The sequence below is a fragment of the Passer domesticus genome, chromosome 4, assembly GCF_036417665.1.
Source record: "Passer domesticus isolate bPasDom1 chromosome 4, bPasDom1.hap1, whole genome shotgun sequence".
NCBI classification, from domain to species: domain Eukaryota; kingdom Metazoa; phylum Chordata; class Aves; order Passeriformes; family Passeridae; genus Passer; species Passer domesticus.
In genome coordinates this window covers 20,694,473-20,719,613 of record NC_087477.1, presented here as the reverse complement: position 1 = coordinate 20,719,613, position 25,141 = coordinate 20,694,473, and the positions used below count along the sequence as shown (strand labels likewise).

The following is a 25,141-nucleotide window of genomic DNA, read 5'->3' as shown; positions in this document are numbered from 1 at the left end:
AATATGATGCTGCATAGTATCAGGTAGCATCTTGGAGAAAAAAAAACAGCCCAAACTGTTGCCGTGTTATCAATCAGTGTGCTTTCCTTTAGTAATATAGAAATAATTGATTACAGAGCATCAGAATGACCAAAGCAATTGAGAAGGCATTCCCTCTGTATTTCCTCTAGCCATTCGAGATGAAAACAGATTTATGCTCCTTTTTTTCCCCCTTAAAATTCATTCTGAAAAGCTCATAGCAAAAGTGAAATTTTTAGTCAAAGTATCTTGTCATCTCTGAGGTAAAAGGGCACATTCTTTGCATCAAGCCAGTATGATTCAGCCCAAAACTTACAGGAAAAGTAAATAATATGTGTGAAGAAGATTAAAGCAGTTTCTACACATATCTGTACTAAAATATTTATTTGGGACTAGCATTAAAAAAAATTGTGCATGCAAATTATTCTCAAGTCTCAGTACCAATATATGAAATTGGTGTATTCTGAATTTTCAGTTCAAATTACTAATTGTGAGTAGATCAAGCCTAATTGTCAGCTTTCATTACTGACTATGTGATCACCACTGAAGATAGAGAAGTTTACAAATCACATCAGATTCTTAAATTATTTGAAATTATTTAAAAGTACAGAAGAGTTTTTCTCCACCACTCGATAAAATAGAAATGAAGAGGAATTTACCCAACTAAGGATCAATGCCAAATACGACAAGTATTCATAGTCTACTTTTAAAATGGAGGGAAAGCATAAAGAACAGAGGCACAACAATAACAGCACAGAATGCATCTAAAAGAAAATAGCTTTCAGTTGATGTGCAACTATATGATTATATTCCCACCATCAGTCAAAGCCAGCCCCTTCTGCAGATGTTTATTCTTTCCTCTCCTGTTTGGTTATTATGGTTCATTATGTTGAGGGACTAAGCTGATTGAATGTTCATGGAGATGACTGCTGCAGTAAAATGCATAAAAGAGGAAAAAAAAAAGCAAAACAGGAATGCAGGGAGGGCAGGAGGAGAGAGAGCTTTTTATAACTCAGTAGCCCTGATTGCTGCATCAGAAAGAGTGCAAAAGAAAGGGTGGGGGGAGGCTAAATACATGGCTTTTTCAAACAATAATAAATCATACGCCATATATAGGCCAAAAATGAAAGAGGCTCTGTGTTCAGATGTAAACTTCTGGCAAGACCTGGTTTGTTGTCAGGTTCCCAGACACAAAATAGACACTCTGTTCACTTAGCATGAAGCCCTGCAAGAAGCAGGGAGCTCCAGAGACTCTTGGCTCTTCTCAAGTCTCATTAGGTCTGCATATTAATGACTTGCAGCAATAGAAAGAGGCCCTGTGGCAGCCTCCTCTTCCCCTGGTGCCTGGGTTTCCCATCGTTAAGGGCACAGTGACTACAGCAGCAAGAAAACAGGGGACATTAACAGAGCAGGCGGGTGAGGCAGCACTGCTGTGACAGTGCTGGGTCCCCTGCCCTGGTGTCTTCTAAGGTGGGGGGTCAGGGGGAATAAAAAAAAGGAGAACTGACAGTAGTTTGTATGACACCGTTGTAGCAAATCTTTATACGTGACAGAGCACAAAGGAAACAAGGGGAAAGGCACAAAGATGTACCAGACCTGGGGAGGCTGTGGTAGGAAAGAAAGCCCAGCATTTGTAGCTAAAATGCAGTGCGAGGCTGAGCGTGAATTCTAATGCACAGGCTCTGAACAAATGTTCCTTTCAGAAGCAAACTGACAGTATGAGAACTAAGACAGCAAGCCCTACATATGGGCATAACACTGCAATGTGTGTATTTCCTAAGTGATTCATAGTCTTTTAAAGCCTTTCTTTCCTCTGTCAAGAAAATGTATTTAATGATACCTTGTTAACATGGAGACCACTTGCACTATATGGTGCCTCAATTTGAATTAACAGACAATCCTCTGAAAATTCTAAGGTATTACACATTCAGAGCACCCAATGTGTCTCCACTGATCCTCTGCAAAAAAAAAAAAAAAGCCCTCACAGTCTGGCTGTCATTCAGTCATTGGGTTCATTCTTTCCCTTGGGAACTCCTCCTTCACTTCTCATTGCTGTGCCAGCTGAATTGCCTACAAAACAGAATTACTTAATGCTTTGAAATTCTCTAAATCTGCCATAGGAGAAAATGTACTATAAAATGTACCAATAACTTGGTTTTAATGTGCAGGAAGTTTTGCTGCAGTGAACAATACAGTACAACACAACAATTTAATAAAACCAAATGAATAAAATAAATTCAGCCCTGTGACCAAAAGAGGTTCAAAACTGCCTCCTTGTCCAGGCAACTGTAGCAGCAAGCTGATGTAAACCCATCCTCCCCAAAAAAATAAATATGCTCACCTTATTTATGCCTTTCTTGTATTATATTCCTATAAGTAACTGTTCCTTCTAGTCTCCCTACTTAAAGATCCAATATTTCCATTCTCTTATCAGACTTACCAGAGGATTGACCTCGATTAGTGGCATCATGATCACTGTCTCCTTGCTCACTGTCTCCATGACCACTGTCCTTAGAGCTTACTATGTCTGCTTCCTGGAATGCAGAACTAGACACAGAAACATCTTTACATTAGAATAAACATGAAAGAGGAACTCATAAAACATTCTTCCGCCATCACATGGCCAAACACGGCGCTGCATTTTCCCCCCCACCCCTGCCTGCTGCACGGCTTCCACCGAGGTGCCCTGCCCACCGTGAGCAAAACGAGCAATTTCCAGACCTTGCAAGGGCCAGCAAGGGTTATTACTCCTCCTGGCTTTCATGTAGTCGGTAAAAGTAATTTGGTATCATTTCCTTAAGCTGGTTAGCTGAATTTTAACTCAGTGAGACAATGTTATCTGGGAGACCCTACAGAAGCATGTTATTAAGTATTTGAAGCACATTAGACTGATACAAACTGAGATTTTGTTCTCTTTTCAGTCAGTTTGGAAACCAGTTTAGAAAAGCCGTAATTCAAACTTATTTGGTGCATCTACATACATTTGACTTCCCACTGCTTTACTGCCCGGTTACATCTGTAGTAAACACATTTCTGCACAGCATTCAGAATTGCTAAAGCATGCATGAGGAAACCAAGGCTACGGAGCTCCTACCTGTTTACTCGTCGGGGTCTGTCAACTAGATAACTGAGCTCAGCACGCTGATGCTTTGTCTAGGAGAAAAGAAATTATTGGGAAATATTTTAACTCTGGATATTTCTGTAACCAGCAGCAGAAAATATACAAGGGAGTAGCTCACCATATTCACTATAAATGGCAATGCTTAGCTGCAAGTAGGCCTGCAAAATCTGTTTCTAGAATGTAAGAGGGGAAAAAAAAAATCAGCTCTTAGTCACACAGATGGGAAGGCACGAGGGATTTTTTCTGGAGTTTTTTGAGACAAGACTCTGACGTTTTCTCACAGTGCACACTGTTGAGCATCACAAGGACTCCCACAAAAAATTAGCATAACTATTTCTAGAGTTGTAGACTACTTAGATGGTACTGGTATGGCACCATAATAAAAAAAATACATTGAGATACCCTCAAGTCATTAAAAAGGCAGCAGATGCCAAGAGTTTTGTACACATTTTGAGGCAAAGTCAGTACTACAAACCAATATTAGAAATTTCACTGAAGAACTTAATGCCTTAGAACATACCATTCAAACTACCGTTGTCAGACTGGACAACACTCAGGTTTCAGTAGGGTAAGAGAGAATGTGAGGTTTTCACTAGGGCACAGGCAGAGAGGTGCAGGCAATATACATGAGCCAACCCAGCACAAAATGATTAATGAGGGAGTAATGTGGCATGGTAAATGCTTTAGTAAAAATTCTCTACACACCAGATAACACAACATAAGCAAGATTGCAGGGGACATTAAGTCTCAGCACACAATTTCACAGAAACTCTTTCTTGACGCTCTTCTTTGCAAACTTTGGGGTTATAAAGAGCAGTGCAGACAGAGTCAAGAAAAGTCAATTATTAAGCCCTAATTCACAAATTAATTAAAGCTCTTGCTAACGACACTGATTGTTACAGTCCCAAAGGGGGTTTCCCCCAAAGCTTTACTTGCACACGAAAAGATTTCAGGACAGAAGAAGACACGGGTTTAAAGCGTTGCTTCAGAACATCCTGTGATTACACCCCACGTCACCTCAGCCCTGTCAAGCGGAGAGATTCTACAGCTAAGAGCTGTAACCCCCCCATCTCTCAACCCACAGGCAATCCACTCACAGCTACCGCTGCCTCGGGGGGATCTCCGCGCCCCGATGCTGCCCAGCCGGGGCCGGATTCCTTCAGAGGCAGCGGAGAGGGGGAGGGAGGGGGACTCAGGGGGAACACGCGTGGCTGCAACAGCTGCTCAGCCCGAGCGGGAGGGAGGCAGCGGTGTGCGAGTGTGTGCCCACCCCGCAAGCGCCTCTGAGACCCCCCGCCTGTCGCTAAAGCCTCCCAAAGAGGAGAGCGCAAAGCGGGGAGAGACAGCGGACGGATTAAAGGAGATAGAAGCAGGATTGGGAATGCAAAACGCCTTTCGCGACGGGAGAGGGGGAGGAGCAGGAGCTTCGGGAAGGATGCTCGGGGATGAAGTCTGCAGGGGCTGGGGGGGATGTGGGATGCCGGGGGGTGCCGGTCCTTACCTCGCTGGACAAAATGCTGCCGTTGGAGATGATGTCGGGCTGCTGGTCGGCGTAGCCGGTGACGATGGCCCCGCAGGGGTTGTGCTCGGCGTCGGTGCTGCGAGAGGGGCTACAGGGCTTGAGGAACATCAGGTCGGTCTTGGCGGACTCGGGGGTGAGGCAGACTTGGTAGCAGTAGTTCTGGTTGTGGTGGTGGGAGCCGAAGCTGCCCGACTCCTCCACCGGCACCTGCGCGGGGTTGCTCGGCACGTTGGAGCTCTGCACCAGCATGATGTCCGACTTGCTGAGCTTCTTCTTGCGGGCCCGCGCCTGCCGGCTGCAGCAGGGGCAGCAGCAGCAGCAGCCCAGGCAGCAGTCGCTGGCCAGGCAGGTGTAGATATTGAGCTTCTTCTCCTTCTGGCAGCGCACCGCCAGGACGATCATGGCCAGCAGGAAGATGAAGGAGACGGAGCCCAGGGCGATGATGAGGATGAGGGTGAGGTCAAGCGAGTTATCCCCCCCGGAGCGGCTGGGGCGATGCTCGCCGGAGCCGCCGCCGCCGCCCCCCGCCCCGGTGCCCGCGGCCGGGCCGCCGCCGCCTCCGGACCGCTCTCCCGCGCCGTCCACCAGCACCACCTGCACGGCGGCGGTGGAGGAGAGCGGCGGCTGCCCGTGGTCGCGCACCTCGATGACCAGCTCGTAGGGGCGCTGCGGGTCGCGCTTGGCCGGCACCCTGCGCGCCGTCCGCAGCTCCCCGGAGCGCCAGTCCATGCGGAACAGCCCGGCCTCGTTGCCCCGCGCGATGCTGTAGGTGAGGCGGGCGTTCTCGCCGTCGTCGGCGTCCACGGCCGCCACCCGGCTCACCAGGTATCCCGGCTCGGCGCCGCGGGGCAGCGCCTCCCGCGCCGGGGTGCCGTTGCGGCCGGGCAGGGGGCTGACGATGGCGGGGGCGTTGTCGTTCTGGTCCACCACGATGATGTGGACGGTGGCGTTGCCGGCCAGCGGCTGCGGCTCCTCGCCCGCGTCGCGGGCCTCCACCTGGAAGCTGAACTCTTTGAGCTGCTCGTAGTCGAAGGAGCGGAGGGCGTAGAGAAACCCGTTCTCGGAGTTGATGGAGACGTAGGTGAAGACGGACATGCCCTGGATCTGGCTCTCCAGGATGGAGTAGGCGAGGCGGGCGTTGGCGCCCTGGTCGCGGTCGGTGGCGCTGACGGCGTAGATGTAGGCGCCGGGCACGTTGTTCTCGCTCACGTACACCTGGTACACGGGCTGGCTGAAGCGCGGCGCGTTGTCGTTCACGTCGCTCACCCGCACCTGGATGGACTTGCTGGTGCTGAGCGGCGGCTCGCCGTGGTCCCGGGCCACCACGGTGAGCGTGTAGGCGTCGCCGCCCGGCTGCTCGCGGTCCAGCGGCCCCTCGGTGACGATGGTGTAGTAGTTCTTGAAGGAGCTCTTGAGGCGGAAGGGCGCGTCGCCCTGCAGCAGCTCGCACTGCACCTGCCCGTTCTCCTCCGAGTCGCGGTCCGAGACGCTGAAAAGGGCCACCACGGTGCCCGGCGCCGCCGCCTCGCTCACCGCCTCCTTGACGGTGGAGAAGCTGATCTCGGGCGCGTTGTCGTTGGCGTCCAGCACCCGCACCAGCACTTTGCAGTGGGCGGGCACGGCGTTGGGCCCCAGGTCCTTGGCTTGGACGTACACCTGGTACACGCTGCTCTCCTCGTAGTCCAGCTCGCCGCTCACCTCCAGGCGCCCGGTGCGCGGCGCGATGCCGAAGAGCTCCCGGGCGCGGGCCGAGATGTGGCTGCTGAAGGAGTAGATGATCTCGCCGTTCTGCCCCTCGTCGGGGTCCGTGGCGTTGAGCTGCAGCACCAGGGTGCCCGGCGGCGAGTTCTCCGGCAGCGACACGGTGTAGACGGGCTGCTCGAAGGCGGGCACGTTGTCGTTGGAGTCCAGCACCCTGACGGTGAGCAGGGCGGTGCCGGTGCGCTGCTGGGGCTGCCCGCCGTCCACCGCCGTCAGCACGTAGCGGTGCACCGCCTGCTGCTCCCGGTCCAGCGGCTGGTCCAGCACCAGCTCGGCGAAGCGGTTCCCGTCGCCCTGCGTCTGCACGTCGAGGGAGAAGTAGCTGTTGGGGGTGATCTCGTAGGTGCGCAGGGAGTTGGTGCCCACGTCGGGGTCGAATGCGCTCTCCAGCGGGAAGCGGGTGCCCGGCGTGGCGCTCTCCGAGATCTCCACGGTGAGGTCGGGCTCCGGGAAGGAGGGCGGGTTGTCGTTGATGTCCAGCACCTCGATCTCCACCCGGAACAGCTCCAGGGGGTTCTCCAGGAAGACCTCCAGGTGCAGCAGGCAGGAGGGGCTCTGCTTGCAGATCTGCTCCCGGTCGATCTTCTCGTTCACGTAGAGCACCCCGGTTTCTAGGTTAAGCTCCAGGTAAGGGCTGCGGGAGTTGGGCGCCGTCTGGAAGCGCCGAGCCGAAAGTTTTGTAATGTCCAAGCCCAGGTCCTCGGCGATATTCCCCACGAACGTGCCATGCTCCTGCTCTTCCTGCACCGTGTAATGGAGCTGGCAAAAAGCCCCCTCCACCATCCAGAGCAAGGCAAAGAGGAATAGCACAACCATCTCCAGACGGGGAAAGAGATTCCCCCCTCCCCGACACCACCGCTGCCTCCTCTTCCGAAAGCCACCTCCTCTTCCGAAAATACACAGTACAGTACAGTGTGTGTGTGTCTATGTGTGTGTCTGTGTGTCTGTGTGCGCGCGCGCGTGTCCGCGCCTGCAAGCGTGTGGAGAGAGGGAGAGAGGGATCGGGGGAAGGGGGGGAGAGGTTGGTTTGGGGGGGGCTGGGGAGGGGGGGTGCTAGATACTATTTCTTCTGATTCATGTTAGGATTTTTTTTCTCCCCCATCTCCCTTCTTTTTGTTACGGGGATTATTGTTTCACACGCTGACCAAACGAAGAAGACAGGCGTCCCCACTTCATCTGTGATCTTCGAAATATACGGCCAACTAAAATAGCTATTAGCCGGCTGTAGCTAGACACACACTGTAGCCCTCTTTTATTTATTCCGAGAGTCTTGGCACTGCACCGCGGCAGCAGCAGTGGCGGCGGAGACAGCAGCAGCAGCAGCAAATTCCAAGGAGGAAATTTTTGTATTTCAAGATTGTCCTCCGTTTGTCTTCCTGGTGGGAGTTGGAGGGTAGATGCTGCTGGAACAGCCGGTGGGCATGCCCTCTTTGGATGCAAGGAAAAGGCAGAAAACCGCGAAATTAAAAAAAAAAATTACCCGCAAAAAGATTTCATATATATATATATTAAAAAAAAAAAGGCAGAGAGCAGCTTAGCTACCCAAAACTTTCATTCCCCGATGTCTCTAGTATTTCCTTTTTTTTTTTTTTCTTAATTTAAGGATTTCAGATTTTTCTCTCGTCTGTCAAAGCTCTTTCATTTTCTTCTCTTATTGCTACGAGTATGTTCATCATCATCATCACTCGGCTTTTACGGCGGTGCCGATGGCGGTGGGGATTTTTTTTTTTTTCCTCTCCTGCCGCTTTCTCGTCTAGCCCCCGTGCCTGTGTGCGCTGCCGCTGTGCTCCCGTCCCGGCTCCGCTCCCGGCCCGGCTCCCCGCTCTCCGCCAGCAGTTTCTGAGCGGGCAGCGCTCGGCTGCGCTGTTTTTGCGCAGCGCCCGGCTCCTGCCAACCAATCGGCGCCCAGCACCGCCCCCGGGGGCGGCGCCCCATTGGCCGCGTCGCGCGTCGAGTGCGCTGCGTCACGGCCGGGCCGAGCCGCGCGCGGGCTGGGCGGGCGAGGCGGGCAGAGCGCGCGCCGGCCGCCTCAAGCGCCTCAGCGCTTCCCTGCCCGCGGAGCGCCCGGGGATCCCTGCCTCCATCCCTGCCTCCCTCCCCTCCATCCCTGCCTCCCTCCCCTCCATCCCGCAGGGCCGTGGCTCCCCCGCCGCGGCCGCTGGATTGGGAGGTGGGGGAGATCGCCGCTCGTCCCTGGCGCTCACACACACACACACACACACACACACACACACACACACACCCCCCACACACACCCGGGTAAACGTCAACAAGCCCCGCTCCTTGGAGAGGGAGTTTCCACCCAGCCGCTGCCACCAACTTTCCTTTCCAGTGAAGCTCGTGGAAAAGGAGCGTAAACAAAGGGAAACTTGCGGGTGTTGTTGTTGTTGTTCCTCCTTTCCCCTTCCCCGCCCCTTGGTGTGTTCCACAGTGGAGAGGGCGCAACTTTCCGTCATTCGGCCGTGCGGTGTTTGCAGCTCCGGCCAATTTAAAGTGCCACGAGCCTGCGCCAGTATTTTCCTATTTCCATGTTGGAATTTCCGCTGGTGCAACAGGAGACCGTCAGGCACGGTGGAAGAGGGAAAAGGAGGAATAGTGCCTGTCATTGGGTACTCAGGCTGGTGGGGCGGATATCCCTGGAGTGGGAGTCTCTCAGGGATAACCGGGGAAAACCAAGGGAAACGCTCCGGTAGCGGCTGAGAGATCCACGGCCGTAAGGCTACCGAATGAATAAAGTAAGAGTAAAAGAATAAAATACTTTAAGTTCTTGTGGGGGGCTTCTCCCCAGTGTTATTGTTTTTGAAGAGCAGCACAAAGCAGGGACGTGCAGCTCCTGCTGTAACCCCACCACTGATCCATCACTCAGCAGCGGCTCCGTCCACGCATCCCAATGAACTACAGGTGCGGAAACGCAGGAATCCACATTAGGACAGAGAGACCCTGGCACACGTTTCCCCGAGACGCTGTGGGTGCCCCATCCTTGGCATCCAAAGCCAGGCTGGACGGTGCTTGCAGCAACCCACTCCAGCGCGACACGTCCCTACCCATGGCAGGAGGGGCTGGAAGCAGACGGCCATCCCGCTGCCCTGCGATCCCGGCCATCCTGCGGTGCCCAAAGCCGGGGGCTCCAGCCCCCGCCCCGCCCCTCCCGCGGCGCGGCCGCTGTCGCGGGCGGCGGGCGCCCCCCAGCGCCCCCGGTGCCGCACTGCGCCCGGCAGCGCCGCCGGCACCCGCGCCCGCCGCCCGTCTCCGCCCGCCCCGCGCTCCGCCAGGCCGGGCCGCCTCGCCGCGGGAGCGGGGCGCGGGGCAGCGGCAGCCGGAGATGCCCTCTCTCCCTCAAACTGCATCCTGCGCTCCCCTTCAGCGTGGCTCCCTACCCACTCCCGGGCTCCGTGGCAGCGCGGGGCACAGTTCCGGTGGGTGTTTTCCAGAAAAAAAATTGAAAAATTTCGTCGGAATGCCCTGGCTGCTCCCGCTGCGGACGGGGACCTCGTTGCCTTCCCTTCCCCTGCAGAAGCGCCGCCGCTCACCTGCCCGCCCGCTGCCGCCAGCTCCCGGCGCGGACAGCGGAGATGGTGCCTCTCCTGCCTGGGGGAGCGCTGGATGCCCATAGGGAAGCGGCCGCTGCCCGGCACTGAACGCGAGCCAGGGCAGCCCGGCTCTAGCCCTTCTCTCCCCGCCGCCGGAGCCCCCGCAGCGGCCACCTCTCCTGCCTTCGAGGAACGCGGGCGAAACCCGGGAGACCGAGCCCGCCCGTGTCCGTGCCCATGTCTGTGTCCGTGTCCGTGCCTGTGCCCGCCTCTGCGGGCCGGAGGAAGCCCCGGAGGTAGGGGCGGACAACACATCCCCGGGCTCGGGGCGCTCCCCACGCGCGCTCGAGGCGCGACACCCACGCGCGGCTCCGGCAGAGACGGCGTGATCCGGGGGGCAGCAGCCACGCGGGAACATACACATATTTATATCCATACACATATTTATATCCATACACATATTTATATCCATACACGTGTACAGCCGCCTCCTGCCCTCCCCGGGGCCCCGCAGCCCGGGAATCCGATCTGCCCCCGCGATTCCAAGCGCAGCCGGGTCTCCATTTTGGGTCTCGAGCGGTGCCTGGGAAGCGGCAGGGATCCGCGGCCGCCCTCCCGCTAATGCCGAGTGACAAATCGCACTTAGGCGATACATGAACGAGAAAATGATTTATGGATTTTCACGACGGTCTGAGCCGATGAAGGCGACATGAATTATCCATCCTAATGTGCAATATATCATTTTCTAATAACACTGGGTTGGCCCTAACGCTGTGCGCTGCTCCCTTCGATAGCAGGTATCGATTCGGCACAGTCCGAGCGCCGGCTTTCCGCCGGACACGTACCTCCTGCAGCACCAGCTGAGGTCTGTGTATTTACCTCTTCCTAAAGCCCAGGGCTATGGACAGACCCCTGACACCGTGGCCTTTAGTTTTTCCATCTGGCATCATTTAATTTGGCAATTACTTTGCCGAATGAAGACTAATCTTTCGTATCACTGCGTTTCACTCTGTGCTGTGATTTGGAGATGGAAAGAGAGGATGCCAGGTCTGTAAATCCTCCGTGCTGATGGGGATGGCACCTGGTGAGTCAAACCTTTCCCCCCTGCCAAATCCTCCTTGGCACCCCAAGTACAACAGGGCACTTTCTAACAAGGAGAACAGATGCTAAATCCTACTTCTGCTCACACAGATCTTCCCTGGCACATCCATTTACCAAATCTCAAGGATTATTTTAAAGACAAAATTTTTGCCTTTAACTCATACACGGTAGGAAGGTGAGTCGTCCACACACAAAACTGAGTGCATGTGCATAAGAGGGGGAAGAGTTGTCAGATCTGGAGGGTGCTCAGCCCCAGGTCCAGCCTGTGCTGATGCCCCAAGGCCAGGGCATCCCCTCTGCCCCAGCCAAGTTCTTTTGCCCTTCATCACAGAGTTGCAGTGAAGTCATAGTGACATAAACTGTGAACACTCCCAATTATTTATCTAAATGGTTCCAAGTCTAAAATATCACTTTCACATTGAGAAGGACAAGCAAGTTCTGGCTTTCCATGAGACAAAAAACCAGAGATGGGGAAGATGGAGATAAAGGATTAACACATTCATTTGGGGTAGGGCATTAGATAAGTGATTACTGGGGTAGGGGTGAGGAGATGCTTCATCTCTCATTAGCCAAGCACAGTTTTTCCATTGCTCAGACACAAAAAGAGTCACATGTGTAAGAAAGCATCCAAATGCTGTGTTCTGGAATAAACAATCACCATCCTAACCTGCACAATGGTATTTTAGGTAGTAGAAAGCTAATCCCCATAGTTTAGTTAAGTCACCAAAATGCATGTTTGGGTTCAGTCTTAGTTTCAGGCTGGGAAACACTGTGGCCTCTTTACTATCTGGATGTTAAAAACACATCAAGAATTGGCCTCCTTTGTCCCTCAAAGGTCCTAGATGGTTATTTTTAATATGAATGATCTTGGTTAAAAAAAAAAAAAAAACCACAAAAAACCAACAACAACAACAACAACAAAAAAAACCCACACACACACAAAAAAAAAAAGCCACAAAAAACACCAAACCCACCCAGGTTTCCCCTCAAGGAAATGACAGCTCATGGTGCAGGAAAGATTACTGGAATCAATGATAGGATTTGGATTGTAAATAAGAAACAAAAGATGCTAGAGTTAGAAGAAGCCTGCTTCCTAAGAGGAAGATGTATATGTATTACTGATGGGGCCATAGGATGAAATCCTGCTTCAAAGTGAGGTCGATACAGAACAATTTCTCAAATTAACTAAGAGTCCTGGTTAAAGTATCAGAGGGGAAGGTTCACTGCCACCACTCCCTCAATGGATTTCTCTCTTAATTGCCAATGAGGAGACAAAACAGGAAGGCTAGACAATCTGGCTAATCAATAAAAAAAGCCTGTCTTCACGTTTGCCTCAGGAGCACTCCTTATGTCAGATCGATGTGGAAGCCACCAAAGTTCTTGCAGGGGTCATGAGTGATTAAGACATTTTCTGATGGCTTTTAAACAACCCCAGAGACAAGCATCTGCCACAAGGTTGAAGATATAAGCAGAACTAGAGATGCAATGTTAATCATCACCTTCACACTTCTGGGAGTGCTCCTGGTGATGAAAACAGCTCGTTGTATTTATGACCTCAGACAGCTGTTTTAATAAGTGATGATCAAATATGACTTCATTACATGCTCTGTACTCCACCAGTCATCAGATATGATGGAGCCTCTCCAGAAGGTGCCAGCAGTCTAGAACAGAATGACAGTGAATGCATCCTACAGGAGTTTCTTAAGGCCAGTTTCTGCTTCCTTTTCTTTGAGTGCCCCCTAACATTCAATACACATTTCAGGGAGACTACTCAAGCAGCAAGGAGCTGTTCAGTGCGAAACAGTAGATTGGTACAGCCTGCTGCTATTATCCTGCCTTCTCTAGCTTTCAGAGTCTATCATAATGTTTATCACAAAAAGAAAAAAAAATGCCAGCCTGTTTCAATGACTTGTGATTTTAGCTGATTCAAGTCTGCATTGAAATAAATAGAATATAACTATTTTTTCCACAGTTAAGCTCTGAGCATTTCCTATCAGTCAGGACTGATAGCAAGGTCCTGGTCACTTCAAAACAGTTGTTTCTGTATGCATGGCTTTACACTAACAATTGGCCTGATTCCTATAAGCCTGTCTCATGTTCCATTACTATTAATGTAATAGTCACAAATTTGGCGATTTTTAACTCCAATTTTATTGTCATGCTGCAGGTACATTATAAACAAATGAAAATTACTTTATACAAGGTGATTAGTCAAAAATACTGAATTTTATCTGTTTACTTGCAGAAAAGAGGTGACATATGTATCTAGCATCACAGAGAATATTTCTCAACAAAAGACTTTCCAATAAGGCAAATTACTATAACTTTTAGAAAGATAGTTTAATCCATATATAGAAACCTGGTACTGAATCAGATGAAAAGCAAAATATGATTGCATTGATCAGGAGAGGCATCATATTTTTTTCTCTATAATTTTTTATGGTATTGCTCAATCAGCTGCACCCATTTCCTTGAACTTCATCAGAATACAGTTGACCTGTATCTGAATTCAACCAATGTTGCTAAGCTTGAATGATTACCAGAGCAAATGAGGACAAAAACTACAGTGGAAAACTCCAGTTGTTTGAGACTCTGTTAAGCTTCTTATAATACACTCAAAGCCATAGGTAGATGTAGTTGCTCATGATAAAGAAAATTGCACTGTTGATTTTCTTTTCAACAGCAAGTTCAAACCTTGAACTAAAGCACAATTTGTTTTGAGGTTCAGCTTAAAAGCAGTAGTTCAAATACAAAACTTCTATTCTTGAAGTAGTTTAAGTAGTTCAAATACAAAACTTCTATTCTTAGACATAACACTCTAGTGCTTGACAGAATAAATACAAAAAAGCCCTAAACTCTAGATTGTTTGCCCAGAAGAATTTGCATTCTTGGGCCTCAGTGTTCCACGTATATATTATTTCCAGCATAATTCTATCATCTGAGTCATCGTGCCAACTATGCAGCAGATAACAATAGCACCAACTAGGAAGGAAAAGAAACAAGATGACAAAAGCGATGTTATAATTATGTAGTCACTTAGGAAGAATGTGCCCATCTGTATTTTTGTACCTATCCTAGGTGGAGCTACTTGCACTACCAATATTCAAGACTGTAATTTTTGAATCTTCCCTTGGTAAGATCATATGCTCAGGTGCTCACTTTTTCTCCTAAAATTGTATCTGTCTAGGGAAAACTTTTCCACAGTTTTATCCACCTCAATTTCAGTACTGAAGAAGTTCTACTTGGAAAGCAGTTTAGTCTCTTATGAGGCAATGATCACAATTTTTTTTTTTGTCTATGCTAAAAATATTGCAATACTCAATTCAAAATCTTACCACCTCCACATTTTGGAATAGTGACTTTAGCAGATGGAGGTCTCAGGAGTACTTGTTGCCATTCTCAGGAAGAGACACCAAAGGGATAAGTCCTCAAAACTTCTTCCACAGAAGCTGTTCCTTGAAACACTTCCACACTCTCAGAAATTTATGGTCTTTGAAAAACCTGTGCTAGACACCTCCTCTCATAACTGCTTAGTGGCTGGACTGTGTGACAGAAACTGGGCAAGTTCCTGTGTTCCACACAATTGCTGTGGAGGATGAACAGAATTTTTCTCAGAATAATTATTTCCAGGGTTCTGCAGAGCTGGATGTAAATCTGAAGCATGTGCACACTTACCCATACACTTGCTACTCTCAGTGGTGGTAAGGATGCAGGAGAAAGTGGAAAAGGAAAAACATCACTATAGAACAACATAGAATAGCAGAAAAAGGTGATCAAAATTACTAAAGGATAGGGAATTTCCTATAAAAGTATAACTGCAGCAAAACAAATGGTAAGAGAGGAAAATTAAACAAAACCAAAACAAAACAAAAAACTCAAACTGTTTTGACAAACCAAACAAACAAACCCCCCCACAATTTAGGCTTAAAAGCAAAACCAATCAGGCTATAACCACAAAGCTAAATGCCCTACCAGACTTTTCAGCAGCTTCCTAAGTTCCTGCAGCCTAACAACAACACAAGTTCGTTTCCTTTCCCTTTTCATTAGCAGGCTTTACATATGCATATGGAAAAGCTCCTAACTGTGAGATGTTACTTAATTAGGTGAAGTAGGAGTAGTCTGTGCTATAGATTTCAGTGGTCCACACTCTATTCATTATGCAAGTTGGGGCCTGATGTTGCTACAATTACAGTTTTTCAATTAAAAATCAAACCAGAAGATTGTCTCCCTCATCAGAAGTCTGTGCAGCAGTGGGATCTCCAGAGGCTGAGCCAGCCTGGCTGCTGCTGCCTCACGGAGCTGCAAGGTTGCTCTGCTCAGCAGGATCTCACAGCTACAGGGCACAGGGACAATACACTTCGCTCAGCAAAACTTTGGAGACATGATTAGCAAAGTATGCAAGTTGCATAAGCAGACTCGGGAAATGTTGGATTTCAAAGTTCCTCATGTTGTTGCTTCTAGTGAGCATGTAAATCACGGTGATCTGTTACTAAAAGGTCCCTCTTTGCTGCCTGTCAATCATGCACTTTGTGCGTTGGAATGAGGCACTCAAAAGCTTGTATTCTGGGACAAGATCTTTCCCAAGAAATCTTCTGTTGTTTGGTCAGTGCACACCATGAGCAGTGGTGCTGAACCAGAGCTGGTTCATAACTGCAGCACTCTGGCTTCTGGACCAGTATCCAGTGCAGAAGGAAGGAAAAGAAAGATCCTGCAGCTGAGGATGTTGAATGCCCTGTGCTTAATTTGTGTGTTACCATGTGTAACACATGCCCCGTTTCCTTGGTTTTGAGAAAGGTTGTAACAGTGTTGTCTATCGGTTTCTCTGGGTCTGGATTGAAGGCACTTTAGAAGGTAGTTTCATGTTTGGACTCAGGTGTTTATTATTTCTTATCAGTAAAACAGTCTCACAACCATGAGTTTGGCAGCAAGGCACAAAATGGCTAACAATCTCTTGTTACAAGGTCTTTTAAGACCAAACTAATCAATTAAGAACTAACACCTAGATTATTTTCCCTTTTAACCCGATAACTGATCCCAAAGAGCCCATGGTGCAGACTATTCTGCCCAATTACACAATGCCACCCAAACCCATGAAGAAGTAGGAAGCCTGAAGAAGAAACCCAGGATGACACCCTGTGCCCTCCATCTTGCTTCCATCCACAACATACTAAAAATCCCAAAACCTAAATTTCTCACCAAGTGATACACCTACACTACTCTCTATAATCTATTTCACACCTTTGTGGATTCCAGTCTATCTTGAAGTCTAGGAAACTTTCTCCATGAATGAGGGTCAAAGTCAGTGCTCCCCTGGGGGTCAGGGCACCCCAGAGCAGACAAAGAAATATTCCCGGTGCCCTGGGTTTCCACAGTTGCCAAATATATTTTGTCATGAATGGAGGAATACTTGGGAAGAACTCGGGCATGGTGAGAAGAGCTCCGGAGGTGATTTTGATTTTAGAGGAAGTGGAGGGTTGGCACAATATGCTCTGGTGAAGTCTGCAGGCACATGTGACTGTCTCCTCACATGCCCACAACAAGCTGCTGAAACACACCTGCTTCCTTTAATACTGGTGTTTTCTCATTTTGCAGGCTTTGCTATGCAAATCTTTTTGGAGTAACACAAGCATATACAATCATGTGCATATGCTTACATGCAATTACATGAACCTTGATGTCGAGCTTGGAGAGGAAAGATAGTTCTGCAAGATGTGCAAGTCGGGGGAAAGGGGAATGTAGCTGCAACCAAGTTCAGCGGGAGCAATGGCCAGCACAAACCCGATCCTCCCTCTGGCGAGAGTCTTTTCAATGCGCTTCTGAGCTCTCGGGAGAGGCCACTCGAGACAGCAAAATGTTACCCCCATGACTGGGAGGGTCACCCTGCTCAGCACAGAGCCGGATCGCGGCTGCTCCTCCTGGCTGCCAAGGAGCGGTGCCGGGCAGGGCTGCCGCGGGGAGGGAGAGCATCATTTCCCCAAGAGCAGCTTTTTGAGCTCACGGAAAGCTGCAGCAGCTGCTGCTTAAGAGGGAATGGTCCGGCAAATCCTGCAGCTGTGGGAGGCAGCAGCTGGATTGCAAACAAGCCTTGTGATGCCCACGCAGAAAGAGGAGCTGTGCTTATTACAAAAGAAATCAGAGGTGCAGCATGCTGTCCTGTGGTAATCTGCCCTGCTGTGCAGTCAGGAGGGGAGCGTCTGTCTCCAGAAGGCTGAGAGCTGACTTCAAGAAGTGATCAGTTGGGGAAAAAATATCGCATGGGCGTTGTGAAAACTCTGTGAGCTAAGCACGAAAGTAATGAGGTTTGCAGGAAAGGGAGGGAAAAGGAAGTGAAGACAGGAAGGACTCAAGTTGTGGGAAGTGTTAAATAGAAGAATGAGCCATGTAAATGTGATTTAGGGTAGAGTGGGAAGATGTCAGAAATGTTGTAGGAAGGCTTGGATTTTCTAAGGTCTGAAAAGCATTTGCTGGCTTTCAGTGCTTTTTAGATTTGCCTGTAATTGGTGGAAACTTGGTGAAAGAGGATCATTTCTTCCTGTAAAAGGCAGTGTCAAGAGCAGAGTGGGAATATTTTGGAAGAACTTACAGCTTTTACTGGTTGGGCTCTACTGCTGGCTTTAATTGGAAAAGCTTCTCCTGGAAGGATGTATTAGGAAGTTGTCTGCAGCTCTCCCTTGCTGCTGTAATGCTGGGCATTACAGTAGGGACCTGGGGAGCATTGTGTCCCCCAGTTTCCACCACTGTGTACTTTTCAAGAACCAGGAAATTAGGTTATAGTATTCAATTTGCTGGAAAGAAAGCATATAGACATTTGACCCTTTGCTGTATTTTGCTCAGCACAGAAAGGAACAAAAACACGATTAGGAAGGAAGAAATCATCTTTATGGCATGATCAAGGTGCTGATAAATAGCTTCGGAAATGCAGTTCTTATTGCAAGTCGAGATAGAAAATCCAAATGATAATTGTATACATTGATTTAACAATGTAGCTATATGGGTTTACAGGGTAGTATTGAAGAATATTAACTGAAAATCCTTGACCAGAATTCAGAAAATTATAGCATCATCAGAAGTCCTTTATCTATAGAGCTGTACTATATAAAACTGTAAATTTTAGTGCCCCTTTTTAGAATTTTCAGCAGGTAATAAATAACCACCTTGTGTTGTGGTCTCAGCAGGAAGAAGGAGAATAATACTTGATTGGCACTCTGATCTGAGAAATCACAAAAAATGGGGCTAGGAAAAAATGTATATAACTGCATATTTTTTTCCTCCCAAAATGAGCTTTCTGGGTGATAAAGTGATACTGCAAATTTCTAGAGGTGATTGCTGTAATAAAATAGTTTCCAGAGCTTATGTGCTTTTAGGAAATGGCAGAAATTGTCATTTGATGTAGTACCAATGTTAGAAGACAGGATTGTGCTCTTGCTTTGCTAGTGGTGGTGACTTGGAAGAACTGCCTCAGTCGTTATATGTGTATAATGGGCATAATATTTCTCCCCTGTGGAAAAAAAAGTGAAATAAGGCCATAAGAAAAAAGATTCCATATAGGAATTGGACTTCATTATTGCACATGAGCCTGCTCTGAGGTTTCTCTTTAAGCCTCCCTACTGAAATGGGATAGAAGCAGAAATGTGTGCTTTGGGCATCCTAACAGCAAAAGTTTGAGAGATTTTTGTAGTAACTTGGTGTGGTTTGGCAGTATGAAAAATGCAGTGTTAGAGCTTCCAGTGCTGCATCAAAAATGCAGTGGCCATGCCAAAATACAGCCTGGTATAAGCACATTTGGCTTCTTCAAATGTCTTCAGAATACAGAGAGAAATTAATTTTGTAGTGGCAGTTGCACTTCTTGTCCCCTGTATACTGGATTGTAGCTGCCATCTGTGCTGAGGTGGAAGAAATCAGTACATGTTCCATATTGCTTGATTTGTCTAATCTGCTAAGACTGGGGCTGTCTGATAATCTGGAACCTGATGCAGCTTGTCCAGTTTGTTATTGCTGGGTGATGAGATAGATCATAGACATGCTATCTATCCATGTACAGAAGATGCTAATCATATCTTAGCAATCTAAAAAGCCTAGCATAAGTTTATTGAAATACTCGTGAAATTAGAATAGAGGTTTCCTTTGTACCATTTGGTTGCCAAGTGTGGCATTAAGCAATAATAGCTTTCAGTCTATGAGAGTGGTAAAAAAAAAAATATATATATATATATATGTGTATATATATATATATATATATGAAGTGGTTTAACCTTTTTGGCTATAAAAGCATTGAGACTTTGGTATCTGTTCTTGTCCCACTGGAGTTTTTGACACAGTTTGTTTTGGTTTTTTTTTTTGATTTTTTGGGGGTATGATGAGCTCCTCCTTATAGCCATAGTTTCATTTGTCCTACAAATCTGTGTGTGTTTGTCAGCCAGTTGACAGCTGTTCTTTGATCATGACTTTTTGGTTTTGGGTTTTTTTTTTTTCATTTTTCTCATGCAGGGACAAAAAAATGTATTTTCTCTGTCACTTATGGCAAAACAACAGAAGCCTTGCCTGAAATTAGGAATTATCAGTAGCCAACCAGCATACATTTTAGTTAAAATATTCTGGAATGAAGTTTCTTCTTTATAATGTTTGCTGCTATATTCCTTTTCTGGCCTATATTATAGGCACATGAACACACACACAAATGTGTACACGTGGGAGTAAAACTCTGTGTTACAGAAGTCTGATCTTGCATTTTGTGAACACGTGAAGTGATGATGAAAAGCCCGTAGGTAACTGGGACATGGACAAAATGCAGAACCGGGACTCTAGAACTGGCAATACAGAGAACATTTTCTGGAAAGAAAAAGTGTGCCCCATTATCACGCCAATTTTTGGCAAATATTTTTTGTTTCAGCATGAAACTGAGGAGTAAAATACTAGTTATTTTCACTGTGAATAATGATAAATCTCAGAATTGGAAACAACTTCTATGCCTTGTTTGATCTTCATTTCACTTCCTCAAACAAAATTAATTTGATTATACTGTGGAGCAAAATGCTGAAAATGTCCTTTTTTAAAATATATGGGAATTAAAGTAAATAGAAAGCAAGCATGTGTTCCTTTTTATCGTATTTTTATGGAGGTTATAATGAGAGTTATTTTCCTCCAGATTTAATCTGAGTTCTTATAAGTAGTAACTCTTATGGAGTCAGTATGGACCCGATCCAAAGTTGTTCAAGTAAAATAGCAAGATTTCCAATGATTTCAGTGTTCTTTTGATCAAGCCCTTAGTCCTTTAGAAAATGTTAAGCTTAATAGGACTATTGTGTAAATGGTGCTGATGGAATTCTCTTTTGTGCCTAAAGGAGAAGAAGGTGGAGATTTACTAAGTCATTGTCTGTAAGTATTGTTTTACTTCTTTGTCATTCTGTTCCCTTTCCAGCTGTTTTTGTATATAAAAAGTTAAAGTAAATCCCTTTTTAAAGGTTCACTATTGTGTTAAGGTACTTAAAGTTTAATGTCTTTGTGTCAAAGAGCTTTTACGAAAGAAGATTTATCCAGGCATATCCTGTAATAAACATCTGGAAACTGCAGGGATTTTCCTATGGTGGCTGTACAGCAAGAATACAGTTTAACTAGCTGATTTTACATCAGGATTAATTTTCCCCTTGTTTTTTTTGCTTTTGTTTTGGGGGTTTTTTGTTTGTTTTTGTTGGGGTTTTTTTGTTTGTTTGTTTGGGGTTTTTTTTGTCTATTAACTTATTTATTTTTTAATCTGAATATATATATCCTATCTTGGTCAAATAGTCTTAAATAGTCTTCTGATTGGTAGACAGCAGAAAACTCCTCATCTGGGATTGATGCTGGGAAGGCTGTATGAAACAGATTATATCTCTGCATGGCATTCACTGATTTAGTGTTTGAAGAGCAAAGTTTCTCATCTCTCAAGACAATTTCCTTTAGTACAAAATATATAGGAAAATTAGTGTTTCTAGATTAGTCAAAAGAAAAAAGCTGCCACAGAGGTAATAGACATCATTTGTATGTGGGCCAGAAGTTTAATTAGGATTTAGCAAAACAAAAAACTAGAGCTTTAGCTCATCTGATACAAACAAGAAGTGAAAGCCTTTAAATAGTTTGGGGGATGGGGGGAGGGAATTTCAGGTCTTTTGCAAAATGGAAAGGGAAAGACAATGAATAGTTTCAGTAGTAATAATGAAAATGGGGGAAAATTGCCGAAAATACCATAAAAGAATAAATAAACAGAAGTTTGCAAAAGTCTCAGAGGAAAAATTATATAAGGAAAGTTCTAGCAAATAAGAACTAGAATATGAAGTAGTAATTCCTTTGCTACATTTATAGTCCTGTGAATGAACAAGCAAAACCAAAATCCATATTTTGGATGTGATGATGCTGAACAGTAATGATCTGTAATAGCAAGAGTCCACATCAAAGTTCTCAGATGACAATAGGAGGCTTTAGAAAATAATTTTAAGTGTATGACTTAATCGGTAATTCTTGGAGAATTATTATCACTGACAGTCCAGGAACAGATTAATTGAGTGGACATGCAGAAATAGAGTTATCATCTCCCCAATTTAGCTGCACTTACCTAAAGTGCAGCTTGACTCTTCCAGACGAAATGAGGCTAGGTCAGTCAGGGTGGAAGTGAGTGGAGTGAGTCAGCCCTTGGACAGAAGCACAAACCTGGATTCCCACACAGAATCACACAGAATCACAAGGTTGGAAGAGAGCTTTAAGGTTATTGAGTCCAACCCATGCCCTAAAACTACCTCAACTAGACCATGGCACTGAGTGCCACATCTAATCTCTTTTTAAATACATCAGGGATGGTGACTCCACCACCTCCCCAGGCAGATCATTCAAGTACTTTACCACCCTTTCTGTAAAAAACTTTTTTCCTAATATCCAACCTATACTTCCCTTGATGCAGCTTAATACTGTGTCCTCTCACTCTGTCACTTGCTGCCTTCAGTCTTTTGAGCAATGGAAACAGCATTTCTATGTGCCAGCAGTGCTTGCTGAAACCAAAAAAGGTTTACCAGAAGCACAGCACCACCATGGAGAAGATGCTGACCAAAGACCCAGGGGAAGCTGGTTCACCTCAGGACCTCATTGTCTCTCAGTGACTATTCCCCACAGGCCTTCCAGCAAAAGGAAGATTTTAATTGCTTTGAGGAAGGAGGAGAAAAATAAAGGTGGAAATGAGAAACTCAAATGCTTACAGATACTTGCTGTAAGTGCCTTTGTTCAAAAAGTCCCCTGCCCTGTTTCAGTCTGAAGGAGGAAAAAAATTGCTTCTGACACATTTAAAACTAATTTTGTTCTCATTTGTTTGAGAAGATAAATTGAAATGCTTATGAAACTATTTCATTTTAATTGTGTATGTTAGAATATGTTTAGCATACAGGATGGTTAGATTTAGTCCTTGGACACTTTATTTTATTGCTCTGTGTATTTCACCTGTACTTCCAATCTGTATAACACAGCTTTTTATTATATTATATTCTGAAGCTGCAAACATAGTCTCATTGTATTTCTCTGCTGTCTCACCTGTTTTTTCTGAAGAGGCCTGCCTTAAGAGGCCACACTTTCTAAGCCCATTGAGTTACTAGCCCAAACTGCTAATAAAGCCAACTAATATTAATTACGGTGTCACTGTGTGGTTCACATTGGGAGCAGCAGGATTACTCTTAGAACCGACTGGATGCAGGCTGTTGCAGCAGTATGAGCAGGTAGTGGATCTTCCCAAGTAGGAGTCATCTACAAATAAAATTTCTTAGACCAGAACCATGCAGACTTCTACATTTTAAAGTTAATCAGTGCTCACATGGAGCCTCTCCTCCCATCAATCTTCTAACAGAGAAGAGTACAGGGAAAACCCATGCACAGGCATCATCTAAGTTTGGGTTGTGTTTACCCTGCCCAACCTATGGAATCGTGGTTTTATTTATATCCAGAATCCATAGTAGGAGAAGACTGCAAGAGGCATTAACAGTGTCCTTTTTCCTTTTTCCCAGCATAATTCAGATGGGATTATGGGAGTGCTCAGGTGAGTTCACTGCTCTGAGCACGTGGGGACCTGTGACTCCTTGTCTTCTCCCTTCTGTTTTACTGATGTCCTTCTAAGACATTTTCTTTTTCCTTCCAGCTTTCCAAATGTTATTGTGCCATCATTTTATTATGTACAGAGGTGACTTCAGACTTAGGTGGTTTGTGTTCTCCTCTCTTTACTGGCTTGACAGGTTATGTGGAACCCACTTGTCCACACAAACATTAAATCAAGTGGGGAACAGGCCTTGAGTCCTCTACCACAGACTTCCAGGTGCTAGACCAGACATAATACATGCCTCAGGTTTGATGACTCTAAGTATTTTAATTACATGGATATACTCTGTAGGATCAAATGCTTCAGAGAATTTAATACTTAAAATCAATTGATTCAGACAACTATTTTCATTAAGAAAAAAAACTCCTCTAAAATACCTGTTTGAAACTGACTGTAACAAAGTTTAGTTCTGGTTTTCATAGTTCCTGCAGTCATGTGAAATAGTGGAGTTTAGTTTAATTGACCATGCACAATGTGTTTGCACGTCGCTAATTTAAAAATCCAAGTTTTAATGTTATAGTTAGAATTTGAATAACCTAAATAGACAAATACAAATTTTTTATATACACTAAACTTTTCACTTGCTATGATGCTAATGCTTAGATACCTTATTTAATGGTAGTTAATACAGTGATACTGATTTTGTCCCTGCTGTGTTCATTATTAACCCCAGAAGGCAATGGAAATTTTATTAGACTCAGTACTGGATATTAATACTGTGTCTGACTATGTTGTGAAAAAAAAAAAAAAAATAAGAGGGAGCCTGCAAATATTTGTAAGTTAATTGCCTGACTTGGAAACCACTAATATACATGAATAACATTTACTCACAGAGATTGTCTCAGTAAATTCAAGATCTGTCCAATGAGCAGTTGTCAAATAACGCCATAAATCACACCTTTATGGAAAGTTTAAGAAATGTTAATGAGAAGGAGCCCTCAAGGTGTTATGGAAACTTGAGAAGTTTTCATGCACAGTATTTTAAAGTAATGTATCATTAAATAAAGGAACTGGTCAAAGTTTAAAAATAAAGAACAAGAAGTTAAGGTTAGTTTGTCTATATTAAAAGAAATAAATCAGGAGTAGCCATCAGCTCATGGTAGCTATTTACATTCTACCTGACAACAACAGCCACAATGCCCACGTTCCTTCAAACCTGGTATACCATACTCAGTGTCTGAGTTATATATGCCCACACATGGGTTTTCATTTATTTTTGTGTCTGGCCAGTGTTGGAGCAGAATCAGTGTGTGGGCAATCACCTGAGCCATGAAGGAGGCTGGCACTCAGCTTTCATGTAGGAAACAATGTGGGGACAAATGTTCTTATGGCTAGATGAAAATGGTCCACCAGGGTTTCAGCTCTGCCTTGTTTACCTGAACAGTGAGTTGGGATAATGTCACTAGAGTGAGTAGGAGAAAATTACAATGATGGCCAGACAAAATTCCTGTCTCAGAGAAGGTGATTTCCTACATCGCCTGCAGATGGTTATCAGTCCCTGTCTGGGAAGCTTAACTGGGGTGCATATAGCCAGGTGCAAAGAATCTCTGCAAATTCAGTGGGAAGTTTAGGAAGCCACTAGTCAAACCAAGGGAGTCTTCTAGGAGGGTGACTGTGCATTGTAGGATGCAGCTGCAAGGCACACAGTGTCTTTGCAGCAGCCTATGTGCAGTTGCAGTCCTTTGTGGATCCTGGTGTATTGAAAGAGGTACATCCCAGTGGCCCTAGGAAATAGGAAGGGATGAATGTTGTCCTTTAAGCAGGGTTAATTTCTCTTGTGGCCTGAGGTAGACCTCTCCAGCCCTATTCTGAGTGCTCAAAGCCTTTCAGCACTAATTCCAGCACCTTCTGTGTAGCCATCCAGGGAGGATGAGTTGAAATGTGCAGGTAGGACCATCAGTACAGCAGCCTGGGGTGCCCAGTGGGGCTGCCCTGCTAATGCTGAATGTGGGTGAGGCTCTGTGGTGGCAGGTTCCATGCAG

The 25,141-nt window shown here is 46.3% G+C and overlaps 2 protein-coding genes and 1 long non-coding RNA gene across 15 annotated transcripts in view; all 3 read right to left on the bottom strand.

The window, feature by feature from the left end:
• Window positions 1-8,101, bottom strand: part of PCDH10 (protocadherin 10) — a 237,785-nt gene extending 229,684 nt beyond the window's left edge. For 4 of the 10 annotated variants that reach the window (XR_010360721.1, XR_010360723.1, XR_010360722.1 and 1 more), the window contains exons 1-3: window positions 4,641-7,842; window positions 3,113-3,171; window positions 2,459-2,565 (exon numbers count right to left, since the gene is read on the bottom strand). Coding sequence is in view for 7 of the 10 variants with exons in the window: in XM_064416496.1 (XP_064272566.1) it covers window positions 2,459-2,565; window positions 3,113-3,171; window positions 4,641-7,238 (2,764 nt within the window). In the remaining 3 variants the exon portion in view is untranslated. Of the gene's footprint in view, window positions 1-1,029; window positions 2,089-2,458; window positions 2,566-3,112; window positions 3,172-4,640 lie in introns of those variants that run through there. The other 6 variants (XM_064416497.1, XM_064416498.1, XM_064416495.1 and 3 more) reach the window with 4 other exon arrangements.
• LOC135298682 (rabphilin-3A-like) lies at window positions 7,453-10,282 on the bottom strand. The gene is made up of 2 exons (XM_064416504.1): window positions 9,953-10,282; window positions 7,453-7,850 (listed from the first exon to the last, which is right to left on the bottom strand). The coding sequence occupies exons 1-2, from the start codon at window positions 10,265-10,267 to the stop codon at window positions 7,548-7,550; spliced, it is 618 nt and encodes a 205-aa protein (XP_064272574.1). The 5' UTR covers window positions 10,268-10,282; the 3' UTR covers window positions 7,453-7,547.
• A 1,727-nt stretch (window positions 10,283-12,009) lies between these two features.
• On the bottom strand, window positions 12,010-25,135 carry LOC135298683 (uncharacterized). 4 transcript variants are annotated; one of them, XR_010360726.1, is made up of 6 exons: window positions 25,005-25,135; window positions 23,991-24,057; window positions 22,702-22,813; window positions 21,642-21,736; window positions 14,729-18,551; window positions 12,010-14,639 (listed from the first exon to the last, which is right to left on the bottom strand). It is a non-coding gene; the product is annotated as an uncharacterized LOC135298683 (long non-coding RNA). The 4 variants fall into 4 exon arrangements; XR_010360725.1 differs by having other exon boundaries at window positions 12,010-18,551; XR_010360727.1 differs by lacking the exons at window positions 12,010-14,639; window positions 14,729-18,551 and adding an exon at window positions 19,378-20,986.
• Window positions 25,136-25,141: the final 6 nt, after the last annotated feature.

What these genes read in the sequence shown, in the direction of transcription:
- LOC135298682 (XM_064416504.1), bottom strand. Translation starts at nt 10,267, where the DNA reads ATGTGTTGTCCGCCCCTACCTCCGGGGCTTCCTCCGGCCCGCAGAGGC. An exon ending in TGGCGGCAGCGGGCGGGCAG is followed by an intron (nt 7,851 to 9,952) that starts GTGAGCGGCGGC and finishes TTGCATCCAAAG; the next exon opens with AGGGCATGCCCACCGGCTGT.